The sequence below is a fragment of the Pecten maximus genome, chromosome 5 (assembly GCF_902652985.1).
Source record: "Pecten maximus chromosome 5, xPecMax1.1, whole genome shotgun sequence".
NCBI classification, from domain to species: Eukaryota; Metazoa; Mollusca; class Bivalvia; order Pectinida; family Pectinidae; genus Pecten; species Pecten maximus.
Window position 1 is genome coordinate 20757867 of NC_047019.1, and position 25290 is coordinate 20783156.

General features: G+C 37.2%; 1 protein-coding gene across 3 annotated transcripts in view; it reads right to left on the bottom strand.

The window, feature by feature from the left end:
- The window catches only part of LOC117327467 (dystrophin-like), a 336112-nt gene that overhangs the window by 204104 nt on the left and 106718 nt on the right, over nucleotides 1-25290 (bottom strand). For all 3 annotated transcript variants that reach the window (XM_033884469.1, XM_033884471.1, XM_033884470.1), the window contains exons 12-22: nucleotides 23645-23789; nucleotides 17560-17650; nucleotides 16020-16258; nucleotides 15588-15767; nucleotides 14518-14787; nucleotides 14113-14200; nucleotides 12595-12836; nucleotides 11519-11672; nucleotides 8589-8761; nucleotides 7851-8066; nucleotides 4357-4470 (exon numbers count right to left, since the gene is read on the bottom strand). In XM_033884469.1, the coding sequence (XP_033740360.1) occupies nucleotides 4357-4470; nucleotides 7851-8066; nucleotides 8589-8761; nucleotides 11519-11672; nucleotides 12595-12836; nucleotides 14113-14200; nucleotides 14518-14787; nucleotides 15588-15767; nucleotides 16020-16258; nucleotides 17560-17650; nucleotides 23645-23789 (1912 nt within the window). The remainder of the gene's footprint in view (nucleotides 1-4356; nucleotides 4471-7850; nucleotides 8067-8588; nucleotides 8762-11518; nucleotides 11673-12594; nucleotides 12837-14112; nucleotides 14201-14517; nucleotides 14788-15587; nucleotides 15768-16019; nucleotides 16259-17559; nucleotides 17651-23644; nucleotides 23790-25290) is intronic.

The window sequence follows — 25290 nt, forward strand, 5'->3', positions numbered from 1 at the left end:
GCAAGAAAAATACAACATCACCAAAGTAAACAGCCACCTGCACAGATAAATGTGGTGCCATGTACCTGTATAGGAGATGTACTGGTGTAGGATACGGTACTCTACCCATGGTAAAAACAGCCCAGTACTCTACCCACGGTAAAAACAGCCCTTACTCTACCCACGGTAAAAACAGCCCAGTACTCTACCCACAGTAAAAACAGCCCTTACTCTACCCACGGTAAAAACAGCTCTTACTCTACCCACGGTAAAAACAGCTCTTACTCTACCCACAGTAAAAACAGCCCTTACTCTACCCACAGTAAAAACAGCCCTTACTCTACCCACGGTAAAAACAGCTCTTACTCTACCCACGGTAAAAACAGCCAGTACTCTACCCACGGTAAAAACAGCCCTTACTCTACCCACGGTAAAAACAGCCCAGTACTCTACCCACGGTAAAAACAGCCCAGTACTCTACCCACGGTAAAAACAGCCCTTACTCTACCCACGGTAAAAACAGCCCAGTACTCTACCCACGGTAAAAACAGCCCAGTACTCTACCCACGGTAAAAACAGCCCGTACTCTACCCACAGTAAAAACAGCCCAGTACTCTACCCACGGTAAAAACAGCCCTTACTCTACCAACGGTAAAAACAGCCCAGTACTCTACCCACGGTAAAAACAGCCCTTACTCTACCCACAGTAAAAACAGCCCTTACTCTACCCACGGTAAAAACAGCCCAGTATTCTACCCACGGTAAAAACAGCCCGTACTCTACCCACAGTAAAAACAGCCCAGTACTCTACCCACGGTAAAAACAGCCCTTACTCTACCCACGGTAAAAACAGCCCAGTACTCTACCCACGGTAAAAACAGCCCAGTACTCTACCCACGGTAAAAACAGCCCAGTACTCTACCCACGGTAAAAACAGCCCTTACTCTACCCACGGTAAAAACAGCCCAGTACTCTACCCACGGTAAAAACAGCCCAGTACTCTACCCACGGTAAAAACAGCCCAGTACTCTACCCACGGTAAAAACAGCCCTTACTCTACCCACGGTAAAAACAGCCCTTACTCTACCCACGGTAAAAACAGCCCTTACTCTACCCACGGTAAAAACAGCCCGTACTCTACCCACAGTAAAAACAGCCCTTACTCTACCCACGGTAAAAACAGCCCAGTATTCTACCCACGGTAAAAACAGCCTGTACTCTACCCACAGTAAAAACAGCCCAGTACTCTACCCACGGTAAAAACAGCCCTTACTCTACCCACGGTAAAAACAGCCCAGTACTCTACCCACGGTAAAAACAGCCCAGTACTCTACCCACGGTAAAAACAGCCCAGTACTCTACCCACGGTAAAAACAGCCCTTACTCTACCCACGGTAAAAACAGCCCAGTACTCTACCCACGGTAAAAACAGCCCAGTACTCTACCCACGGTAAAAACAGCCCAGTACTCTACCCATGGTAAAAACAGCCCTTACTCTACCCACGGTAAAAACAGCCCTTATTCTACCCACGGTAAAAACAGCCCGTACTCTACCCACAGTAAAAACAGCCCTTACTCTACCCACGGTAAAAACAGCCCAGTACTCTACCCACGGTAAAAACAGCCCTTACTCTACCCACGGTAAAAACAGCCCTTACTCTACCCACGGTAAAAACAGCCCAGTACTCTACCCACGGTAAAAAAACAGCCTGTATTCTACCCACGGTAAAAACAGCCCAGTACTCTACCCACGGTAAAAACAGCCCGTACTCTACCCACAGTAAAAACAGCCCTTAATTATAGGATCATTCTATTATCAGCCTGGAGAGGAGTTTGATTGGGAATGAAGGATGTTACTTTTATTCATCACACTAGTCTATATTTTTATAGAGATGAAGACTAAAAGGGAGAAAGATGAATAAAAGAATGGAGAAGTTAAATGATGAAATTCTTTTTACACTGTTCAATACAAAATTGAGTTTTGGATTGTGAAAATAATAGTGAGAAGACTTTGACAGGGGAGATATATATAAACATGTCGCTAATTTAGCTATTTAATGAGCATGTCTTTGAAATCCTGAGACAGAGTTTAAATGGATACATATATGAAAGATAGAGAACATGATATATTGATCTAATAGCAGAAATTAATATAAAATACTATCATTTTTCTTAAAAGGTAAAGAATTAGTTCTGAAGGTAATTGGTGATATAAAAATGCATGATATTTATGTATGGCTATGATTAAGCTAAAAGAAAAAAAAACATCTACAAATTCTATGCCCACCCAACAGGTTATCTGTTGTCAGACAGGTGTTCGTGATAAGGGAGTGGAGTGTTAGACTTTTTCCTTCTGCCTTTCTGTCTATCAAACAGTAAAGAGCACCCAGCTTGTCTATAGCATGGAAAATTGAAAGAAAAATTGGCAAAACAAACACAACAAAAGTAAAACCTCGATCTGGGACTAAGTAGCATGGATACTCTAAATAAATTATTTTCTTTCTGAGATCTAAAAAAAATGAAGATACAAACACTGCCAAAATATAGGGTGTACAAATATCAACTTACTCTCACAGAACAAACATAAACAAATCACCTCCATCTCTCAGCCAGCCATCCATTATAATCCAACAACATGACTCAGAAATAATTGGAAATAAAAACAGAAAAGTTTTAATTGAGAGAACATGCGAGAGACAGATGAGGTGTACTTATAGACCTGAGTTAGACTATGAACGCCCTCTGGTGGTAGGATGATGCAGTATTAGACTTCCTCCTTGTGGAGAACAGATAGCTTGTTTTTAACATACATTTTGATAAGATCAATACTACAAATTAACCAGCGGCAGGGAAAGTAAATTCAATTTCCTTCAAATTTGGTATATCAATCTTTATAGATGGTATTTAATTTCTGATGGTATCTATAATGGTATATATCATAACCAAGCAATTGTGAGCTTCAATTTACATATATATGTTGTTTTTGGTTTTTTTAAATAATTAAATGTAATTTGCAAAACTTAATTTCATCATTTCATAAAAAATTTCATTATTGATAAAGCTGACAATGTCTGAACTAGCAGCATCTGTAACAATACCATAGGATACATTTGTCCCAGATTTGTCAGCTTGACGGAATTTATTTATATTTTTATTTTCAATCGATTGAGCAAAGACAAACAGGAATGTATAGGACATAAATGTTGTGATGTTACATCACAGCTATATATACAGATGGAATAATAAACATACAGATTATCATAAAGTCTAGCTAACAGTACACCACCACACTGGCATGCTGACCCCTACAAGCTCTAAATCAGAGGGACCACAGATGGTGTTATATAACAGGTGTGACTTACCTGTGCATCCTTGTATGATTTATATTTCCTTCATGACATGTCCAAATTATTTAACATTTTGAAATTTCAACTTATACCTTACCTAGGTATAATAGCGATAACCACACAGAAAATATGTTTTCATTTGTCAGAAAATCCTATGTCAATTGGTCTGAATGTTATCAGCAGGCAGGTGGTTTCAGAGTCGCCTGCATTAACAGGTTAGCATTTTGACACTATGGTATGCTGATAGCTTCAATACAGCAGGAATTAAACGGATTGAAATGTGAAATGAAATTTTGAATTTGATTTCTTAAATCTTAAAATGACAAGAGAACCGTTAGAAATCTTGGTGCCCACAATTTCGTTATCTTTATTGGTTCTATGTAAGAGAGATCCTTTCTCTATACTTTATCTAAACTTTAATAATCTCATATCAAGGGGAACCTACACATTAAATCTGAGAGTGATGTAAGAAGAACTTTCTCTTAATTAGAAATAGCAATACTGATCAACTTCAATTGTGGGCCATGTATTGTTTTTCTAGATTAGACTCAAAATCAAATGGGCACTACTAAGGCCCAAGGGGAACCTACATAAGAAGATTGAGAAAAATCCTTCATGTACTTTTCAAGAAATAGCAACAACAAACTGTCCAAATAAAAGATGACCGCCTGTCAGCCATTTTGTCCTCTAAATTCGACTCAAAATTGAAGGGCATAACTTGGAACCAAGAAGAACTACATATGAAATGAGAAAAAACCTTTTGGTATTTCCAAAGAAATAGAAATAACAGAGATTTTTTATAGACATACTGACGACTTATATTACACAGGTGAAGAGCAATTTGAAAAGTCCACCATCTGATGATGGTGGGCTAAATATAAGGATCTTTATTCAATTTGAAAATATCTTTAATTCTAAGTGAAATCTGCTACACACTCAACGTTTAGTTTTTCTGTAAGCAAAAACCAAACAAACTCATAATATGTCTTTTTATACACATAACTTTGTTGTCTAACAAAAATTAACTTACGTTGCTTTCGTTCATCTGAGCCACCAGAGTGGGAATGTCACCAGTGGCGGGATCCTCAGCGTGAAGGAACACTTCCATCTCGTCCATCCATCTGTTTAGTCCCACCGTCTGGTTCTAAAACACACAATCATAAATATAAATTTCTTACCATAATTAACTCAATTCCTTATAGAATAAATACAATAAATACCCTAACTAACCTCTCTTTTTATAGAATAAATACAGAAAATTTAATACCATAACTGACCCCTTCATTTAAAAAATTTAATATCATAATTGGTTCCTTTATTTATAGAATAAATACGGTAAATTTAATACCATTAACTGACCTCTTTATTGATAGTATAAATACAGTAAATTTAATACTCTCTATTGATAGAACAAATACGGTAAGTTTAATACCATTAATATTAACTGACCCCTTTATTTATAGAATTAATACGGTAAATTTAATACCATTAACTGACCCCATTATTAATAGACTATCTAATCCCATAATACAACATGCACAGTCACGGCTAGACAGAGATCATGAAACCTTTTTAAAAAATAGATCCACAAATCAGGTCATGATTATTTTTTGATAAGTATGTGTAAAACGTGTTTCTAGATTTAAACAGCATACATAGTTATCAAACTCCAGTCAACTTACCCACAGTGGAAGCCATTTTGTTAGACAACATTAGATAAAGATCCAGACCAAACATTAAAATGACACGGATTATTCCAGTATCTGAGTGGGAATACACGTCCAGATTGATCAGAGATAAATCCCAAAGTGCTTGTTGTCACAGAATACAAAATGTGAACAGAATGTGCAAAAATATCTCCTCAAACTGGAACAGGGGTCTGTATATAGGTAGCGTTGCATCACAGGCTATATATATAGGGAGGTTTTAGGCTATACACATGGCTCAGACTTCACAGACAGAAAGTGATGGGTACACACATTAACTCAGCAGACACACACTTCATTCAGAAATAATGGTGAATGGGTTGTTATATCCCGATGATGACCAGTATGAGGTTTATAACTCTGTTAACTCCTCTCTGTAACTTCTCGTATCTACCTGTCCAACTCCAGTCGCGTACAGTTACGTGTATGAGGTGAGAGTAAAATACAAAGCTACTTAACTGGTCAGGAAAGTACAAACATGACAGACACTTTAGAACGGTCAAGTGTACCCCCTGGCCTAATCTTAAACTCTTTATTCACACTCTACCCAATATCATTACACGTGAATTAATAGTGTATTCTCCTGGTACAAACTGTTGTTATAATTTACCACTACTTCAAACGATAATGAAACTAAAAGTCCCAATTGTTATAAAAATATCAGAAATACACAAGGAATTTCAAAGAAGATAGTTTTTTCTCCAACAAATCTCATCAGACAGGTCACCCATGAGACCGGTATTTTATATTCCTAAAATCACCCTATAAGTATATCAGTAATACGGTAGACTGTTCATCAAGATTTCTTTATAGTAAAAGATCAGTTTTAACAATCTCCAGACAGATTACATCTGTAAGTAATATAATGACTAGCCTATCCAACCTCTCCGAATAAATCACTTTACAACCCTTTTTATTGACATGTATTACTCCGGTCAATTCCGCAAACATCCTGTGGGTTCCATGGGGCCTATAAAAAGACCATAACTGGCTATCATCACACTCTCCTTCCTAACTCCTGTGATGCCAAAAAATCCGCCTCTCCTATGTTGTATATAAATAGTGCTGACATCACACTTTCCATCCTATGTCAAGATGTCTAAATAGTCTGGACCAAACTAAACAGCACTATTAAATAACCAGCATCGAAGGAAGAAACCTTCAATTAACACTGTTGTCCTTTTCAATCAAATGTCTATTGACGTTTTCCGCTGCCAACCTAAATTGACATTTCATACACCATCTAAGGTATTGTCATCTAAATATAGCAGCAATGTAAACAAATTAGGCCAAGAGGAAACATCAATATTTCAAAAAAAGATGTAAACGGCAACGTTTGTACAATCAATGATATAAACAGTGCCTTCCGGACCATGGACATCACTCGATGTTCATATAACCCTATTTACAGACCAAGATCAAGTGCCTATCGACCCAGTCTGTTCCAGTCTGGACATCAGACACGGGATAAGAGTTTGAACACCACAAATTAATCACGGAGAGGATACGACAGAATACATGTTCAATTCAGTGATGGTCACAAGCATTTTCTAAACACTTGAAATGAAAATACAAACTCAATGACTACCAGTAATTGACATAATCTCATTCCTGAAAGTGCTTGAAATTAAATATTTATTTTGGGATTAAACTTTATGACCGAAAACCTTGAGTTGTTGTTATTATAGAAGATTATAGAGCAGAGTTGGATCTAAACCATACAAGGGGTAAAAACATGTATAAAAGGCAGACGTCCAGGTTCTTTTACACATATTGTACATTTAGTATGGAAACTTGAAACCTGATTGATTGAATGATGATGATGTTTTCCCTATTTCTGCTGTAATAAACATTTTATTTAACTAGAAATAGAACATTATCTGAACGTTGTTGTCGTCTGCTACAGTCACTTATAACTCAGGGGTGATAACCTTTACAGATTATTATAAAGAGGCCTCCAAATGGGAGATATATATTGGGGTCATAACCTTTACAGATTATCATAAAGAGACCTCCAATGGGGAGATATACATTGGGGTCATAACCTTTACAGATTATCATAAAGAGGCCTCCAATGGGGAGATATACATTGGGGTCATAACCTTTACTGATTATCATAAAGAGGCCTCCAACAGGGAGATATAAACTAGGGTCATAACCTTCACTGAATATTATAAATAGGCCTCCAACGGGGAAATAAAAACTAGGGTCATAACCTTTACTGATTATTATAAAGAGGCCTCCAAAGGGGAGATATAAATTGGGGTCATAACCTTTACTGATTATCATAAAGAGGCCTCCAAAGGGGAGATATAGATTGGGGTCATAACCTTTACTTATTATCATAAAGGGGCCTCCAAAGGGGAGATATAGATTGAGGTCATAACCTTTACTGACTAGTACAAAGATGCCTCCAAAGGGAATTAATAAATTGGGTCATAACCTCACTACAAAGTAACCTCAAAAGAGGAGATTTATACAAGTTATTATAAAGAGGACCCCAAAGGGGGGATATAATTTAAGTTATAACATTTACAAGTTATTATAAAGAGGACCCCAAAGGGGGGATATAAATTAAGTTATAACATTTACAAGTTATTATAAAGAGGACTCCAAACGGGGGATATAAAGACCTTGATATTTTTACAAAGAGGCCTAAATTGGGGTTATGACTTAGTTAATAAAATGCCTCCAAGGAGGGAACATACTGATAAATGTGGGTAAAACCTGATTAAGATACAGATCAACATTACAATATGAAGATCTGATTTCATCATTGGTAGATTGAATTTCCATTCTTTAAATAAACGATCCTTACCTGGTACTGTTTCAGCTGACCAATTGCCCTCTCCAGCTTATCCAAGCGTTCATCTATGACGGAGGAGACATGACTCCAGCGAGTGTTCAGGTCCTTTAGGTCCCTGTCCAGTTTGCGAGCCTTGTCCTCAGTTGGTGCCTTTGATAGGAGATCTTGACCGGTCTTGTTAATGTAGTCCAGACTACTGATGTGATCCTGTAGGTCTGTCTGTAAGGACTGGAAATGAAAAAAAAATTGGTTTAATCATCACTATCAGAACACATTTCATCATCCAGAGAAAACAATGACTATTTTTCTTAATATATGGCAAGATGTTGTTAGTCCAGACAATTCAGACTTCTGCAATCAAATCTGACTACAGATAAGTAGGTCTGAATATTGGATGATAATGATTTCAAGGTCACCTTTGGGGATATAGTGTTCAAGGTCACCTTGGGGGATATAGTGTTCAAGGTCACCTTGGGGGATATAGTGTTCAAGGTCACCTTGGGGGATATAGTGTTCAAGGTCACTTTGGGGGGTATGGTGTTCAAGGTCACCTTGGGGGTACAGTGTTCAAGGTCACCTTGGAGGGGTATGGTGTTCAAGGTCACCTTGGAGGGGTATGGTGTTCAAGGTCACCTTACGGAAAATATAAAGGGTACCTAGCTGACACCAGTGAGGCAAATATCATAAGAAAAACAAATAACAAAGGGAGACAATTCAGAAAACAAAAGACATACAGAGTATTAATCTTACCCTGAATTGCTGGAGTTGGGTATCAAGCACTTCAACATTAGTGATGACAAATTTCTCAGTCTCTAGAACAGACTCCATATCACTGAGCCATTTAAGCAGGGCCCCCATTGCCTCCAGGTAGGTTCTAGGTGGCGCTTTCTCCAGGGCATCTGACAGATTCTGCTGGCGTTTACCTGTAGAAAGAGTTAAAGATGTCAGACTGCTAAAAAAATATTACTGGATTCCTATTGTCTTCCTTAAATTGAAGACAGAATCAAATCGATATAATTCATACACAAAAAAGTTCATTGATCTACAACTAGCTCAATATTCAAGATGTACATTATCAGAAGAATCAGGCAGAAATCCTTTCTGAATTTATCTTTTTGCATAAACTGTTATACAGAGTAATAGATCTCATTTCAATTAATTAACCAAAAGTTTTTTGTAATATGGGAGGGTATTGTCAGCATCTAAAATCCATCACCTCTTGTTTAAAAAATTCAACTAAAGGGCAATAACTCTGTATGATGTCAGGTATGTTGTATATAAAACTGATGTCCAAAGAGATGCTCATTTAGAAAATTAGACAAACGAGGATGACACAAGTGTATGAGACTTGTACAGGATGAAGTGACACAGTGAATAAAGGGTCATACAGATATACAATTCAAATGATTCTTACCATATTTTTGAATTAATTCATCAATTTTATTGAAAAGTATAAGATCAATAAATTATGAAATTAGATAATCCTTCATTTTTTTAAGTTTCTAAGGCATATTATTGATAAAAATTATATATTCCAAATTTTTACATTGTTACCTTATAAAACTTTTTAGAAGGATACAATTCCTAGTGGGGTGGGGGGGGGGGGGATTCTTATCTTCTGGCTATTTATTGTACCTGGATAATTATCCTATGGCCTGTTTTAGTATCCGGGTACTTATCCTATGGGATACAAATCTCACATGACACTGGTAACTCACATCTAGCTTGAGATAAAATATAAGTAAACTTTATCAAATGATGTACTATAATAAGATTTGTAGCTGGTTTAGGAGAACATGCTCTTGGCAGTAACAGTTGGCTATTAATCAGACCTGTATCATAAATCGGGGATTTTGAGGTTTATACTAACTCAAGTATATTTTTTTAAGAGTATAACTTCCTGTTTAAATTGTTTTACAAGGTGTTTCCTTTCTGACTCATTATAAACATGCTTTACTTTAAAAAATCATTATCCTGAGGATTTAGTTTATGAATATGACTTTGCACTACTAATCATACACAGTGGTGTTTATGTATATACCATTACCGATGAGTGTTTACAACGAGTAACATTGACTGAGGAATCCTGGACCCAAAATGATGAGGAAGTGGCCTATGATCTCAGAAACAAGTGTGAGGTATCCCATCCCTTCTATACATACTACAGCTGTGGGTAGACTGACATATCTGTACTACCAGCAGAGATTCCATATACTCAAGTCAATTCATAAAAACATCAATGAATTTCAAATTTTTTTTATTTTTTTTTTATATATCAAAGGCAGCAACAAATATTTTCCACACAAAAAAATTGAAATTATATACACATGCCTACAAAATTTGAAATCCATTGAAATCCAAAAAAATATGCACATATAAAATGATAATATTTCATACATTTCAATTTAAAATTGTAATATAGTAATATCATTTCATGTAAATACTCAATCATATCAAGCATTTACAGTCTCTTTATAGTTAAAAAGCATGAGAGAGAAATAATAAAACACAACGTTTACAACATCTGAAGCGGTACAATATCCTGTTCACCGAGATGTTTGTAACAATACCATTATCACTGTCATCTATAAAGCATTGGAATGAGAGTTAATGACTCAGTTCCTGTTAATGTTCCTTCAGACTCTTTCTTATTCTATAAAAACTTCTAAGACTGGATTGTTATGTTGATCATTATCATTTTTCTTTATCTAAAATTCTAACATTTTTGTTTTGTTTACTGAGAAAATACGCACAATTCGAAATTTAAATTCATATTATTTTCCACAAAAAATTATGCTAACAAAATGCAGTTACAGACTTCATGCATATACCTGTATTTATATCCTTAAAGAAAGGCTAGGGATAGGCAAGGAAATAGCATAAGACAGCATTTTTTACTTCACTCCACAAATGGGTGGGCTTATTGCCAAATAATTACCATTCATAAATACAGGTATATTCTACATGTAAATGCCTGGTTTGTTACAGAAATGATTTGAAAAATCTGCTATTTAATGACAGTTATGCTCCATTAAATACTCAGTGAACAGGATCTGGAAAGTGTGAAATACAATGCCAATTACTCACTGTCACCAACAGCTGCAAACATAGTACAAGGGAGACAAGCCATGAAATTAGGTCACAGCAAATCAAATATAGGTTAAAATGAAAGTCACACAGAAAAGAACATATATGTCAGGGTGAAAACAAAAATGATAAAAAATATCACTGAATGACACAGGGAGGTTTGACAGCATAAACTTTTTCCTATACACACATAAAATCTAACACAGTTGGATTTCACAAAAAAAGTGGTGAAAAGAGTACCAATATAATAATGGATATCCTTCTAATGGCATTGTTTGAATAACAATTCTATCGGCACCTACCTATGTCACCTACCAGCAACTGCTAAAAATTGTAAGAGTAACCTTGACCTTGACCTTAACCAGTAAATATCTGTTTACCAACACAGAATATCCACTAAATACACACACAACTTCCACAAAATATCCACTGAGTATCAAGAACAGTGACCAACAGAAACAGTACAGTTGGATGGCTGACATGGGGACAAGGAAGGGAGAAAGTCACAGTGAATGCTTAGGTGTAATGCATGTAAAACACAAGGCCCGACAGATACCAAACAGACAAATAAAACAAATACCATCGATACTCACTTATTTTACTGTAAACCGTTTCCCATCGGTCATTAAAGGAGTCCAAATCTGTGCTCATTTGGTCAGGAGACTTTGACCGTTTCACCAGAGACCTGCCGTGGGCTGTCATCTGTTCTACACGATCCTCATTTGTCTTCATAGCTTTTAACTTGACCTACAGGATCAGAAACATTGTATTGTTAACTTGACCTACAGGATCAGAAACATTGTATTGTTAACTTGACCTCAAGGGTCAGAAACATTGTATTGTTAACTTGACCTCAAGGGTCAGAAACATTGTATTGTTAACTTGACCTAGAGGGTCAGAAACATTGTATTGTTAACATGACCTACAGGATCAGAAACATTGTATTGTTAACTTGACCTACAGGATCAGAAACATTGTATTGTTAACTTGACCTACAGGATCAGAAACATTGTATTGTTAACTTGACCTGGAGGGTCAGAAACATTGTATTGTTAACTTGACCTGGAGGGTCAGAAACATTGTATTGTTAACTTGACCTAGAGGATCAGAAACATTGTATTGTTAACTTGACCTTCAGGGTCAGAAACATTGTATTGTTAACATGACCTACAGGATCAGAAACATTGTATTGTTAACTTGACCTGGAGGGTCAGAAACATTGTATTGTTAACTTGACCTGGAGGGTCAGAAACATTGTATTGTTAACTTGACCTAGAGGATCAGAAACATTGTATTGTTAACTTGACCTACAGGATCAGAAACATTGTATTGTTAACTTGACCTACAGGATCAGAAACATTGTATTGTTAACTTGACCTACAGGATCAGAAACATTGTATTGTTAACTTGACCTCGAGGGTCAGAAACATTGTATTGTTAAGGTCATTGCCAAATAAGGATATAAATAGACATAATAATACAACACAACATATAAGTATAAACTTCTGGGCATGAATGGTTATTTCTGTAATCATCCAAATAATCTACAGGATGGAGATAACATGGAGTAATATTCAGTATAAACATCAAAACTAGAGCTCCAGACGGGTCTCTAACAGACGATCGTTTTAGTTCTAACAGTGACAGCAGTGACATTCGAGTTACCCACCCTACACTGTTCCAGCTGTTTGGTGATCTCTGTGGCTTCCTCGGCTGTGTGTTCAGCTGTGCCCACCCATTTTTCATAGCTGCCCATCAGTTCCTGGAGGGTATGAAGGTCGTCGTAGAACTTCTTGGTCTCCATGTTGAGGTCGACTTGTACCTGTGTGTCCGCTAGCAGCCTGTGGAGCCGCTCCCAACGCTGGTCTAGCTCAGTGATTGACTTCTGGAGCACGTCAAACGGTTCGCCAGCTATCAACAGACATTCATACTGTATTACACCATCCGAATAAACAATCTTGGATGTAAGAATCCAACAAACCTCCAAACCAGGAATTGTCGAAATTCAAATGATTCCAATTTCTCTGCAAACATTTACATATTTTGCTGTCTGTACAACTTGTTTAACTTAGTTAAATCTGTTTCCCAGGTGACAGCAAACATTTCAACTACATTACATGATCCACCCATACAGCCTCATAGTACAGCAGTCGAGAACTAAAAACTTTCCCAGCTGTTGACAAAAGCAGGAGTTCACATGGCCATTGAACCACGATGCTGTAACGATAACTAGTTCAGACTGAAAACAACGAAAACAGAACACAACTAGAAATTTTAACGGTTTTAAGATACAGCATCCTCTGTTGATGTCAGTAGCCCACAAACCAGAAAACTTTAGACAGTGTAGGTTTACAAACATTTCCTTCTGACACTAACATTCACAGACAGAGTTTACACAGACCAGGCTCTTTACATAATAACACACAGTCATAATGTAAATATCCCCAACATTCACAAAAATTCAACACATAACTTCAGTCAAAGGTTGCAAACATTTTCAATTTGAACAAGTTTGAACAATGTTGCTGGCTGACATGTTGTCCACATTTCAAATTTTGAAAGCAAGAAAATCTTTTTTTTTCAAATACTCAATCATATTTACCACATTTAACAAATCATTACCAGACATCTATACAACTCTCTGTCAAAACAGATAAAAACATATACAAGTATCCCCTGGAGTCTACCACACAACATCTGGTCTTCAGTGTATATATATAGCACATCTTAATTCTTAACATCTGGTTCTCGTTTATAATGTTAAAACAAAAGACAACAGCAGAATGTCTGTTTTTGTTGATGGTGTGTGTCTCCGAAATCTAGTCTTTATAAAGGCACATTCAAATTAATTTCATAAAACATATCTGCACCACAGTGATTTACTCAGCTGATAACAATTTATACAAGCCAGTTACAAGGATCAAGGATAGCTACTCTGAAAGAAATGACAAGTGTTTACACATAATTCATCACAAAATCTATCACTTACATAGGAGGGGAAGTAACTCTGCCGAGACAGGTCAGTGACATGAATGAGACAAGGGAGATAACTCTGATAAGACTAAAGATATCTAAAAATTGACACAATTCCTCAAAATGTGTAGATTCTGCATCTTAAACCCATCAATAAACATATACACAGGTTACACAGAGTGTTTATTCAGAGGTGGAAGGACAGATGACTTACACATCTTGAATTCTGTCAGCATACTTCTACCAAGGGAGAGAACTTTGTACACCTCTGCTGAGTGGGCCTTTACATCATTTTCTGTATCCTGTGGACAAAGAAACGTATCATCTAGTCTTTCATAAAAAATACCCTTTTGTCAAAATGAAATTAAGCCAAATACATGGCAAGAATAGCACATCCAAACCAAATATACATCGCTCTGTCAAACATGTTCTCACTGGGATCACAGGTTAAGATGCAAGATGTACATGTGTATGATGTTCAGAATGACTTAGCTACTGTATGTAAATGGCTACCTGTATTTTTCAGAAGTGATCAATGAAAATGCTGAAGTCCATCGTGATACTACAAGATGCTACAACTTGGCTTAGAGAGACCTTACATAAGATATGGTACACATACCTGTACCAGGACCAGCTGTTCTTCTACAGTGAACTTGTCCTGTGGGGAGAGTGATGCGTCATCCTTCGTCAACATCTCCAGTGCAGATTCTGTCTTTTCAAACCAGGCGGTGATCTCTGTCATCTCAAAATCATATTCCTTACGTGTAGCAGTGTCAACCTTTCGTTTCTTGGCTGATGACACTGTAGGTGACCTCAATGGTCCCTCTGTAGAAAATTCTGACATCATTTCCTCTGACACCTTACTCAATTCTACTCCGGATCCCGCAATCTGAAAATGCAAACAACATGCATTGTCAATCAATCAATATTAAGACATGAAGTTATTGAATTGATGGAAGAAAACTTGATTATTATGATGACAAAATGCAGCTGCACAAATCAACTGCATTTTGATTTGATCATTTCAACTTTGAAACATGGATAACTAAATTATGCTTATGTCAGCAACTTGCCTGCAGTAACGTCTGTTTTTTTTGTATTATCTTATTATAGCTGTCTTCATTGCATTAAATTCTAAAATGTTTTTTTCTTCGTTGAGTTACAACCCATCTCCAAAATCAAAATTCTTAAATCAAAATAAAATAGGAAACAGTTCTTTAAATGAAGAGGTTCCAAAGGCCTGTATATTTTCATGACTGGTTAGTGAGAATATTATACACTACCATTCTATTGTTTTATATGTAACCAGTGAGGCATTTCTTAATCCAAATACCTTATACAACTGTTTCAATTTTGAGCTACCGATACCAGAGCTTCAAATGAACAACATCCTCAAACTTGCAAAGGGATGATCTAAGATAACCTCCAACCTCAAACATATTTTTTTAGACTACATCAAAACTCTGACAGATTTTTCTTTCCCTATCATCAACTACAACTGGCTGTAGTTTCATCAATATCCTTTAACTTAACAATTCATGGACTTAAATTTTCTGTAAATTACTGAATTTATGACAGCTCCTTTACAAAGATTAATTTTGCCTTTAATCAAATAATGCTTTCCTATCGCAAAGTGAAAAGTCATTACAACCTCATAGTACAACAGTCGAAAAAAGAAAGTGAATTTACCTGTTTGCTCTGCATCTCCATCTGGCGTACGAGTTTCTCCCACCTCTCCTGGAAGCCCTCTAGTTGAGAACTTATCTCTTGAACAGTCTGCTCATTATCCACATACTGGACAATCTGCTGTCCACATTCATTTAGCTCATCAAATCTCTGGACTTGTTCCACCATATCAGTTTCTATGGCCTGGGGAAGGAAATGTCAAAATATAGCTACCCTCTGGACAGAAGACTATAGGCATATATCTTGACAAAATACTTGTGACAAACAGTGATGTTGTAATTGCAAGTTTAATTCACACAACTATGAGAGTGAAGATCATATATAGCTAAAAATCAAAACAGCAACCCTTTTATTCATATCTTTTTAATGTATCAATGAAAATGTATGATTCTTGAAAAAATTAACATAGACATAGTATCTGTGTCAGCTTCTTACCTTTAAGTCCTTGACCTGTGTTATGACCTTGTCAGGGTCATTAAGGTCACACTCTCTCATCTTACTGAGTACAGACTCCTTCTCGGCCAGCCAATCAGAGAACATTGCCTGCTCTTCAGAGAAGTGCTGCCACTTGAGAAGAACCTCCTGTAGGAGGAGCCACTGTTGCTCTGTCCAGTTACAGATGATTGCCCATCGCTTTCCCAGGCTCTGAAGCTGGTTCTCCATCACCTCATAGGCTGTAAATATAGGTGACAGTGATCTAGTTACCAACCACATAGGCTACAAATATAGGTCACAGGGATCTAGTTACCAACCTCATAGGCCACAAATATAGGTCATTGATCTAGTTACAACCTCATAGGCTACAAATATAGGCCACAGTGATCTAGTTACCAAACTATCTTTTTTAGAAATGCAACTCCAAGCAAACACTGAATATCATCTGACACTGTGTAGGCAACAATATGCTGACCAATACATCAGTACACAAAGGCTTTATTTGGTGTTTATACTGGGTTAAAGAGGCTTGCCCGCAGAGAGATCAGAAAAATTGGCTAATAGAAAAAGATTTTTTACACATGACAGATTGTTGGAATTGTTGAGTTTTTCATTTTATTTTCCTTATAAAACGCTGAAAAGTGCTATTAAAACCTCATTTTTAAATATTATTTATTTAATCGCAACCCGCAATAAGTCTAATTTGATTGACACATCAAAGAAACAAGCACGTGCACAGTGCCGCACAGTGATAACTTCAAAGGCAGCGGCGATTTACAAAGAAGATTTGCCGTTATATTCCATACATTTCCCTCTCAGGTTGAGTTTTAAAACGTCTTTTAAATACATATTCTGTAATTGTTTTCAAGAAATAAAGTCGGAAAGCCTCTAATTTTGTCACATAGAAACGTGTACTGAAGTTTATTTAGTGATCGGAGATTTGCCGTTTACCGGTCCGTCTGCGGGTAAGCCTCTTTAACTTGATTGGTTTATTTAAAGTCCTATTAACAGCCAGGACATATTTTTAAGGATGTGCCAGGTTTTGGAGGTGGAAGAATTAAAGCCAAAGTACCCGAAGAAAAACCACTGGCCTTAGACGGTCAGTACCAGGCAACTGCCCTATGTGTGTTTCAAACTTGCAGCCCTGCAGGGATGGATGGCAAGTGATAAAGTGTTGTGACACCTTAACAACTTGGCCACCGTGGCCCCACTGGGTTAAACTGTCAGAAAACTCAGGTGTAAGATAAGACAGGTTTAACTAAACTTTTTCAGAAGTAATTTTTAAGCTAACCCTCAGTACCAAATTGGATGTTTGGATGTTATGTCATTCAACAAGACATGTTTTTGTTTTGCAGAATTAAAAGATGCATCATATCACAATTTTTTTTTAAATATTTATCATGAAAATATGTCCCTACAACGCACGAAAACTCTGTAACAGTTTAGATATGGATAAAATCTACATGTAATTACTATAGAAACCTCCATTTTATGTCTACATGTAGTTACCAGAACCCTCCATTTTATGTCACACTCTCACCTTGCTCTGTGTTGTCGTCATCCACAATGACCACCATGTCCCGCAGGTTGTCAACCTTCATCTGTTGCTGTTCCAACTCCTCCTGTAGTTTCTGTAAACAAATATGATACATGTTATGTAAAACGGATACATTTCTGTAAACAAATGATACATATAATGTAAAACGGATACATTTCTGTAAACAAATGATACATATAATGTAAAACAGATACATTTCTGAAAACAAATGATAATGTAAAGAAAAACAGATACATTTCAGTATAATTATTCATAGATCAAATTAATTCTAAATCTTCATTCATAGCTTTATGCGGTTATATATGAAATTTTAACAAATCAATTTTACTTGTTAACATTTAAATTTCCACATAGGTTGTCTGTACTGCCAGCCTTAAATCCACACTACATCAGAGATTTAGATACCCGTCAAGGCTATCATACAGAGACCTAAGACAGTGCGAAGAAGTAGAAGTACACATAAAAAACACATTTCTAAGCCAAAAGACATGATTTTGGCTCAAGATACAGACATGCAGAACCATCAACAGCAGATTCTTAACTTTTATTTCCAATAAAACCCTGGATATTCCTACTTAATCTGTCAAATATCTGATACCCTATTCAGAAACATCATGTAAGATCAGTGTTAATTTAATTGTTAAACCATTTATCAGTCGATGGCCAAGAAACACTGACATTTACCAGAACGAATCCAAGACATAAAGCTGTCAGGTACTTTTGATACTTTTATACTTTCCTACAATCCATTGCTTTATGCCATACCCACCAATAATGATGTAATATTCTTTACGAAATCTTTTTAAACAAGAGGCCCATGGGCCTTAACGGTCCCCAGAGATTTGAAGTACATTTTTTGTATTTCAGTTAATCTAATTGACCCTTTTGAGCCCATCCATCAGCCCCTAGGGGTCAGTCAGGGCCAACAGGTGTATACCATTAAGCTGTCATCCAATGCTGATAATGTTAACAAAGTTAGAATGAATTCCAATAGAAATCAAACAAATACATATATGTTATAGTCAAAAATATGATTTCCCTATATAAACTATAGTAAATATTACCCCCTCCCCAGGAGCAAACTTGTGACCCCAGGGTCATGAAATTCATAACATTAGTAAAGCACCATAAGACCCTTCCACCTATGAAGAGTATTTGATCTTAATTGGGTCTTGAAAAGAAGATTTGTAAAGGAGGTGGTGCATAGGAGGGCTAAATCGGCCCACGGCGATTTTTTTACCGGAAACATATTTTTGTCAAAAGCATAATATCCCCGATTATGTGGGAGGAATTAATTTCCATTCCTCAATGTATATATTCTTTTTTTGGTGATTTCATTATTTCCCCATCAAATTTCATTATTTCCCCATCAAACTGCATAAGAAGCTAATGTTTTGACCGCTAATTATTATAGAACACATTTTAAATGTGTTCTATAATAATTAGCGGTCAAAACATTAGCTTCTTATGCAGTTTGATGGGGAAATAATGAAATCACCAAAAAAAGAAAAGAAATTAATAACTTTGTGGTATTAGACTTTAAATGAAAAGTTAAAAACAATGATTTTCACAAAGAAGACATCAAATTAGGCTGAAATTTAATTTTAGTGTCACGGAGCGTGATGATTCATATACAAAATTAAACCTTAAACAAATGGGGTGAATTTGTTTCACAAATAGGAAATAAATATTCTGTTTTTGGTGATTTCATTATTTCCCCATCAAACTGCATAAGAAGCTAATGTGTTCTATAATAATTAGCGGTCAAAACATTAGCTTCTTATGCAGTTTGATGGGGAAATAATGAAATCACCAAAAAAAGAATATTTATTTCCTATTTGTGAAACAAATTCACCCCATTTGTTTAAGGTTTAATTTTGTATATGAATCATCACGCTCCGTGACACTAAAATTAAATTTCAGCCTAATTTGATGTCTTCTTTGTGAAAATCATTGTTTTTAACTTTTCATTTAAAGTCTAATACCACAAAGTTATTAATGGAGTACTATCAAAATTTCCGGTTAGAAATAATCTATGTATATTCATAAACATTTAATGAAACAAATTTAATTTGTGAATTACTGGATATGCCAAGATTTTATTATGTTAAATGCATACACCCCAAATTTTGGACAACATATCGAAGTACCGAAAGTACTGAAAAATAGAGGCAAATGCTACAAAATGTACATCAAAACGTTCGATTAAACATTATTTTACTGCTTTACTGCTTGTGTCAGACAGGGTGCTCCTTTGTAACCTTTGGTTTTTTAATACAATTTACTTCATGACCTTTCTTTGTATGCAAAAATCTGTTGTTATCCAGTAATTTTTGATGATTTTTTTTGGTTGTCTATTAAGATTAATATGCAAACATGTTTTCTAAAAGCAAAATTTGATAGTACTCCAACGATTATTACATTTTATCTACTTAACAAATAAAAGAAAATTTCAAGAAGGTACATTTTTTACTGATAATTTTGTTAAAAAAGCTGTAATTGCACTTTCTATTATACAAATTCATACTAAACACACATGTTTTTATAAAATATAACATCACATGAGACTATCAATGCAATATGAAATTTATCAAGTACTTTTGTACGAGAAATATATTGAATTTAAAAGGGAGGGTACACATTTTTTACAGAAATCATGTTAGGTGGCGCTGCGTATACAGCATTTGCCAATTTTCGTTTTAGTGTCTAAAATGACATGTATTTGGTAAAAGTATATCATAATATCATGCATAAAATAAGATTCGGCCGTGGGCCACCATGCACCACCTCCTTTCAGTCAATTTGACACTTTTTAGCCCCGCCCATCAGCCCCTGGGGGTCAGTCAGGGCCAACATATATATACCATCAATCTGTTTACCCATGCTGATAATGTTAACCAAGTTTGAATGAATTCCAATAGAAATCCAACAAATTATAGTCAAAAATGTGATTTCCCTATATAAACTATAGTAAAGTTTACCCCCTCCCCAGGGGCAAATGTGAAACCCTTGGGTCATGAAATTCACAATTTTGGTAAAGCACCTTAAGGCCCTTCCACCTATGAAGAATGTTTGATTCCACCATATCTGAGAGTAGAGAAGAAGATCTTTGAAGTTTAAGTCAATTTGACCCTTTTTAGCCCCGCCCATCAGCCCCTGGGGGTCAGTCAAGGCCAACATGTGTATACCATCAGTCTGTTTTCCCATGCTGATAATGTTAACCAAGTTTGAATGAATTCCAATAGAAATCCAACAAATTATAGTCAAAAATGTGATTTCCCTATATAAACTATAGTTAAGTTTATCCCCTCCCCAGGGGCAAACGTGAGACCCCTGGGTCATGAAATTCACAATTTTGGTAAAGTAGCTTAAGACCTTTCCATCTATGAAGAGTGTTTGATTCCATCATATTTGAGAGTAGAGAAGAAGATTTTTGAAGTTTTAGTCAATTTGACCCTTTTTAGCCCCACCCCTCAGGCCCCTTGGGGTTGGGGACCATATAATTCACAATTTTGGTTGACCTTTAGCCATAAAAGCTTCCTGCCAAATTTCATTGAATTTGGTTTAGGGGTTTTGGAGAAGAAGTTGAAAATGTAAATTGTTTACGGACGCACGACGCACGACGCACGACGACGGACAAAAGGCAATTAGAATAGGTCACTTGAGACTTTGTCTCAGGTGACCTAAAAAAGTTTAATGGACAATTGACAAACGGACAGACAACAGACACGAGGGAACTTTGGACTAGATGATAATCATTTATCAAGGTAATGGATATAATCAAGCAGGTTTTTATTAGGGGGGAAAAAAGAACTTTTAAGAGTGCTATCATAGGTCAGTAAAATTGATATACAGACATTTTTATTTTTTTTTTTGAGGACAAGTTTGCTTTTTTATATTATTAATCTCCACATCATTGCACGTTTATGTTTCCAACTGATCTATCACCAATGATTCAATGTTTCCCTTCAAGAACCCTACACCTTCTATAAACCTATTTCAACCTGTAAAATCTTTTCAATATCTCAATGTTTTATTTAGGTTTACAGAAAAATAAACATCAAATTATATTAACTGGTTTGGACATTATCAGTGGAGCAAAGAGTCTATGGAGATGAAATTTATACACAACTAATACGAGATAACAGTTTGTTACAGGATGTTCTGTTTTTGAGTTGGCGGGTAGCCAAATCCCTTAATTGTATATATCATTTGATGGCTTTTAACGCCATACATCTTTCCACAAATCACAAGAAAATGTACAAAAACCTCAAGTTAAAACAGATCACCAATTTCTTCAACTAACTTTTACTGGGTATAGAAAAAAATATGCTAATTCATTTGTATTATATATCAATTCAAAAATAAAATAATAACACTCTTACAGTATTAGATGTAATTTTCCTGAAAGTTTATGATCAGCTTTTATGAAAATTTACAGTAACTTTTATGAAAATGATCGTGGTATTTCAAACTTTATGTGATGAGCTTGTATATAATGTTTATGGTTTGTCCCTTAGTGGCTATGGAAGTCTTTATACATTACAGAAACCTAGTTCATGGATCAGCAGTTTGATTTTCAACACCTCTGTGTAACACTCTAAGTGAGAGAACATGCACATTCCGACACTTAAAAGCATGGCAGCCATTACGCAAGTGAAAGTTTCAAAAACTGTGAAACTTGTTTGGGGCGCTTTGATCAATGGCTTTTTTTCAGATTTTATTGCAGTTTTAAACTTCAGGAATTTCACTGCAGCATCTCTTAGATATTTCGCATAGTTTGCAGCAAAAGCAATGTTTCCAGCATTTAATCAAAATCATTTAGATATTTATACCCTCACTATCTCACTATCCATAATCTAACCTAAACTTTTCCTTACTATACAGGCCTACATAAACATTGAATTAGGCATAAGAAAATAACTGCCAATGAAAAAATACATCCTCAATCTAAATTTGAAAACTGTTTACAATTTCGACCAGTTCACTAGCTCAATAAAGTTGTCAGGATTACAGAAGACACTCTGCCATTTTTGTCCATAAAGTTAAGTTTTTATTAAAATCTACATCCTTGGAATGTTTGATGAGACAATGTTTGATACAAGAGCCTTCCTGACACTGATTTAAGGAGGTTCTGATACTGCGTTTTTTCAAATAACTTCCATCATCCCAACAATGTCGTAAAATCAAACTAAACATCACGTCAGCATCAATATTTTATCAAAATGAGTCTGCATGTTGACCCAAATCTCCCTTGTATTGGAAGTCTACACATTTATCATGCCAGGCTTACGGTATATTTCAAAGATGAGAGGGTCAGGTACATTGGGGAGAACACAACAGTACATATTGTACTAAAAAATCAATAGCCTTATACAACTAAAATACTTCCTGAAAACATCAAACAGTTGATAGTACAAAATCTGACAGATGTATGTCTTGGAAATCCACAACTCTGTGAGATACTTAAGACCAATGTTTGAAATTCACAATAAATACTCTGATATGGACAGAACCAAAGCAAGCACCAGTTACATTAATATCACATAATTCAAGGAAATCTCTTAACTTTAAATTGGGAAATTTTAAGTTATGTCCCTGTAAGTTGAGGAATGGTGATGAAGCTGGGGCCAGAACTACACCAACACCAGAGTGATCATAGCAATATGTCACCAAATATTCTTCTTTTAAAATTTTTGATAAACTAGAAAATGTCTGTAAGACACAAATGCCCCCACTGCCACTTGACATCCTAAAACAAGTTTGGCGAGGATCGCATCAGCAGTTCCTGAGATTAGCTAGTTATATTTCATTGGGACAGGACGGACATGGGTAACACTATATCCCCCTTCCCACAATGGTCACATAAAAATATTCTCGAATCTAGTCATCTTACTTTTATCTTATTCTCCATTTCTAATCACACATGGGAAGAATCTACATAGACTTGTTTGTCGTTCAATCTATTTGACATTTCCACAATCTTAATAAAATTTGTTAAAATCAACATTGCTCAATTTGATTGCAGAGGTCTCCTCCTACCCTTGGTGTGGCTGAATGTATTTACCCTGTGGTCGTCCACTTGTTTTCTAATAGCTGTCAAGTCGGATCCGATTGGTTCCTGGTTTTGAATGCCAGCCTCAGTTTGGCCCATCCAACTAGCAAGCTCATCCAACTGTTTCTGTTGGAGTTCCATCAATGCCTTGTGTAAACTGAAATGGCAAATTTGAAACAAAACATTCACTTAAATCTAATCTAATCAAATCAAGGATTTGAAACAGTTACATGTATAAGACAGCATGGTAGGGTTTGATGAATTTTAATTCTAAATTTACAGACAAATTATTTGGGTGCAGTCTATTTTAAATTTTGAATATTTCAAAACAAATATATTTGTTATGGCAGTAAATCTGAATCCACAAGGAACAGATTATAAACTTTGGCCTTAAGCTTTAACAAACAGCCCACACACCCACCAGGTCCTACACCCCACCAGGTCCTACACCCCACCAGGTCCTACACCCCCACCAGGTCCTACACCCCACCAGATCCTACACCCCCACCAGGTCCTACACCCCCACCAGGTCCTACACCCCCACCAGGTCCTACACCCCCACCAGGTCCTACACCCCACCAGGTCCTACACCCCCACCAGGTCCTACACCCCCACCAGGTCCTATACCCCCATCAGGTCCTACACCCCCACCAGGTCCTACACCCCCACCAGGTCCTACACCCCCACCAAGTCCTATACCCCCACCAGGTCCTACACCCCCACCAGGTCCTACACCCCCACCAGGTCCTACATCCCCACCAGGTCCTACACCCACCAGCTCCTACACCCACCAGGTCCTACACCCCCACCAGGTCCTACACCCACCAGGTCCTACACCCCACCAGGTCCTACATCCTACCAGGTCCTACACCCCACCAGGTCCTACACCCTACCAGGTCCTACACACAACCAGGTCCTACACCCCCACCAGATCATACACCCCACCAGGTCCTACACCCCCACCAGGTCCTACACCCCACCAGGTCCTACACCCCCACCAGGTCCTACACCCTGATCAGGTCCTACACCCCCACCAGGTCCTACACCCCCACCAGGTCCTACACCCCCACCAGGTCCTACACCCCCACCAGATCCATCCCAACATGGTCCTACATCCCCACCAGGTCCTACATTCGCAACACGTCCTACATCCCCACCAGGTCCTACACCCTACCAAGTCCTACACCCCACCAGGTCCTACACACCACCAGGTCCTATACCCCCACCAGGTCCTACACCCCACCAGGTCCTACATCCCCACCAGGTCCTACACCCCAACCAGGTCCTAAACCCCCAACAGGTCATACACCCCCACCAGGTCCTACACCCCGACCAGGTCCTACACACCACCAGGTCCTACAACCCCACCAGGTCCTACACCCCACCAGGTCCTACACCCCACCAGGTCCTACACACCACCAGGTCCTACACCCTACCAGGTCCTACACAACACCAGGTCCTACACCCCCACCAGGTCCTACACACCACCAGGTCCTACACCCCCACCAGGTCCTACACCTCACCAGGTCCTATACCTCACAAGGTCCTACACCTCACCAGGTCCTACACCCCCACCAGGTCCTACAGTCCACCAGGTCCTACACCCCCACCAGGTCCTACACCCCCACCAGGTCCTACAGTCCACCAGGTCCTACACC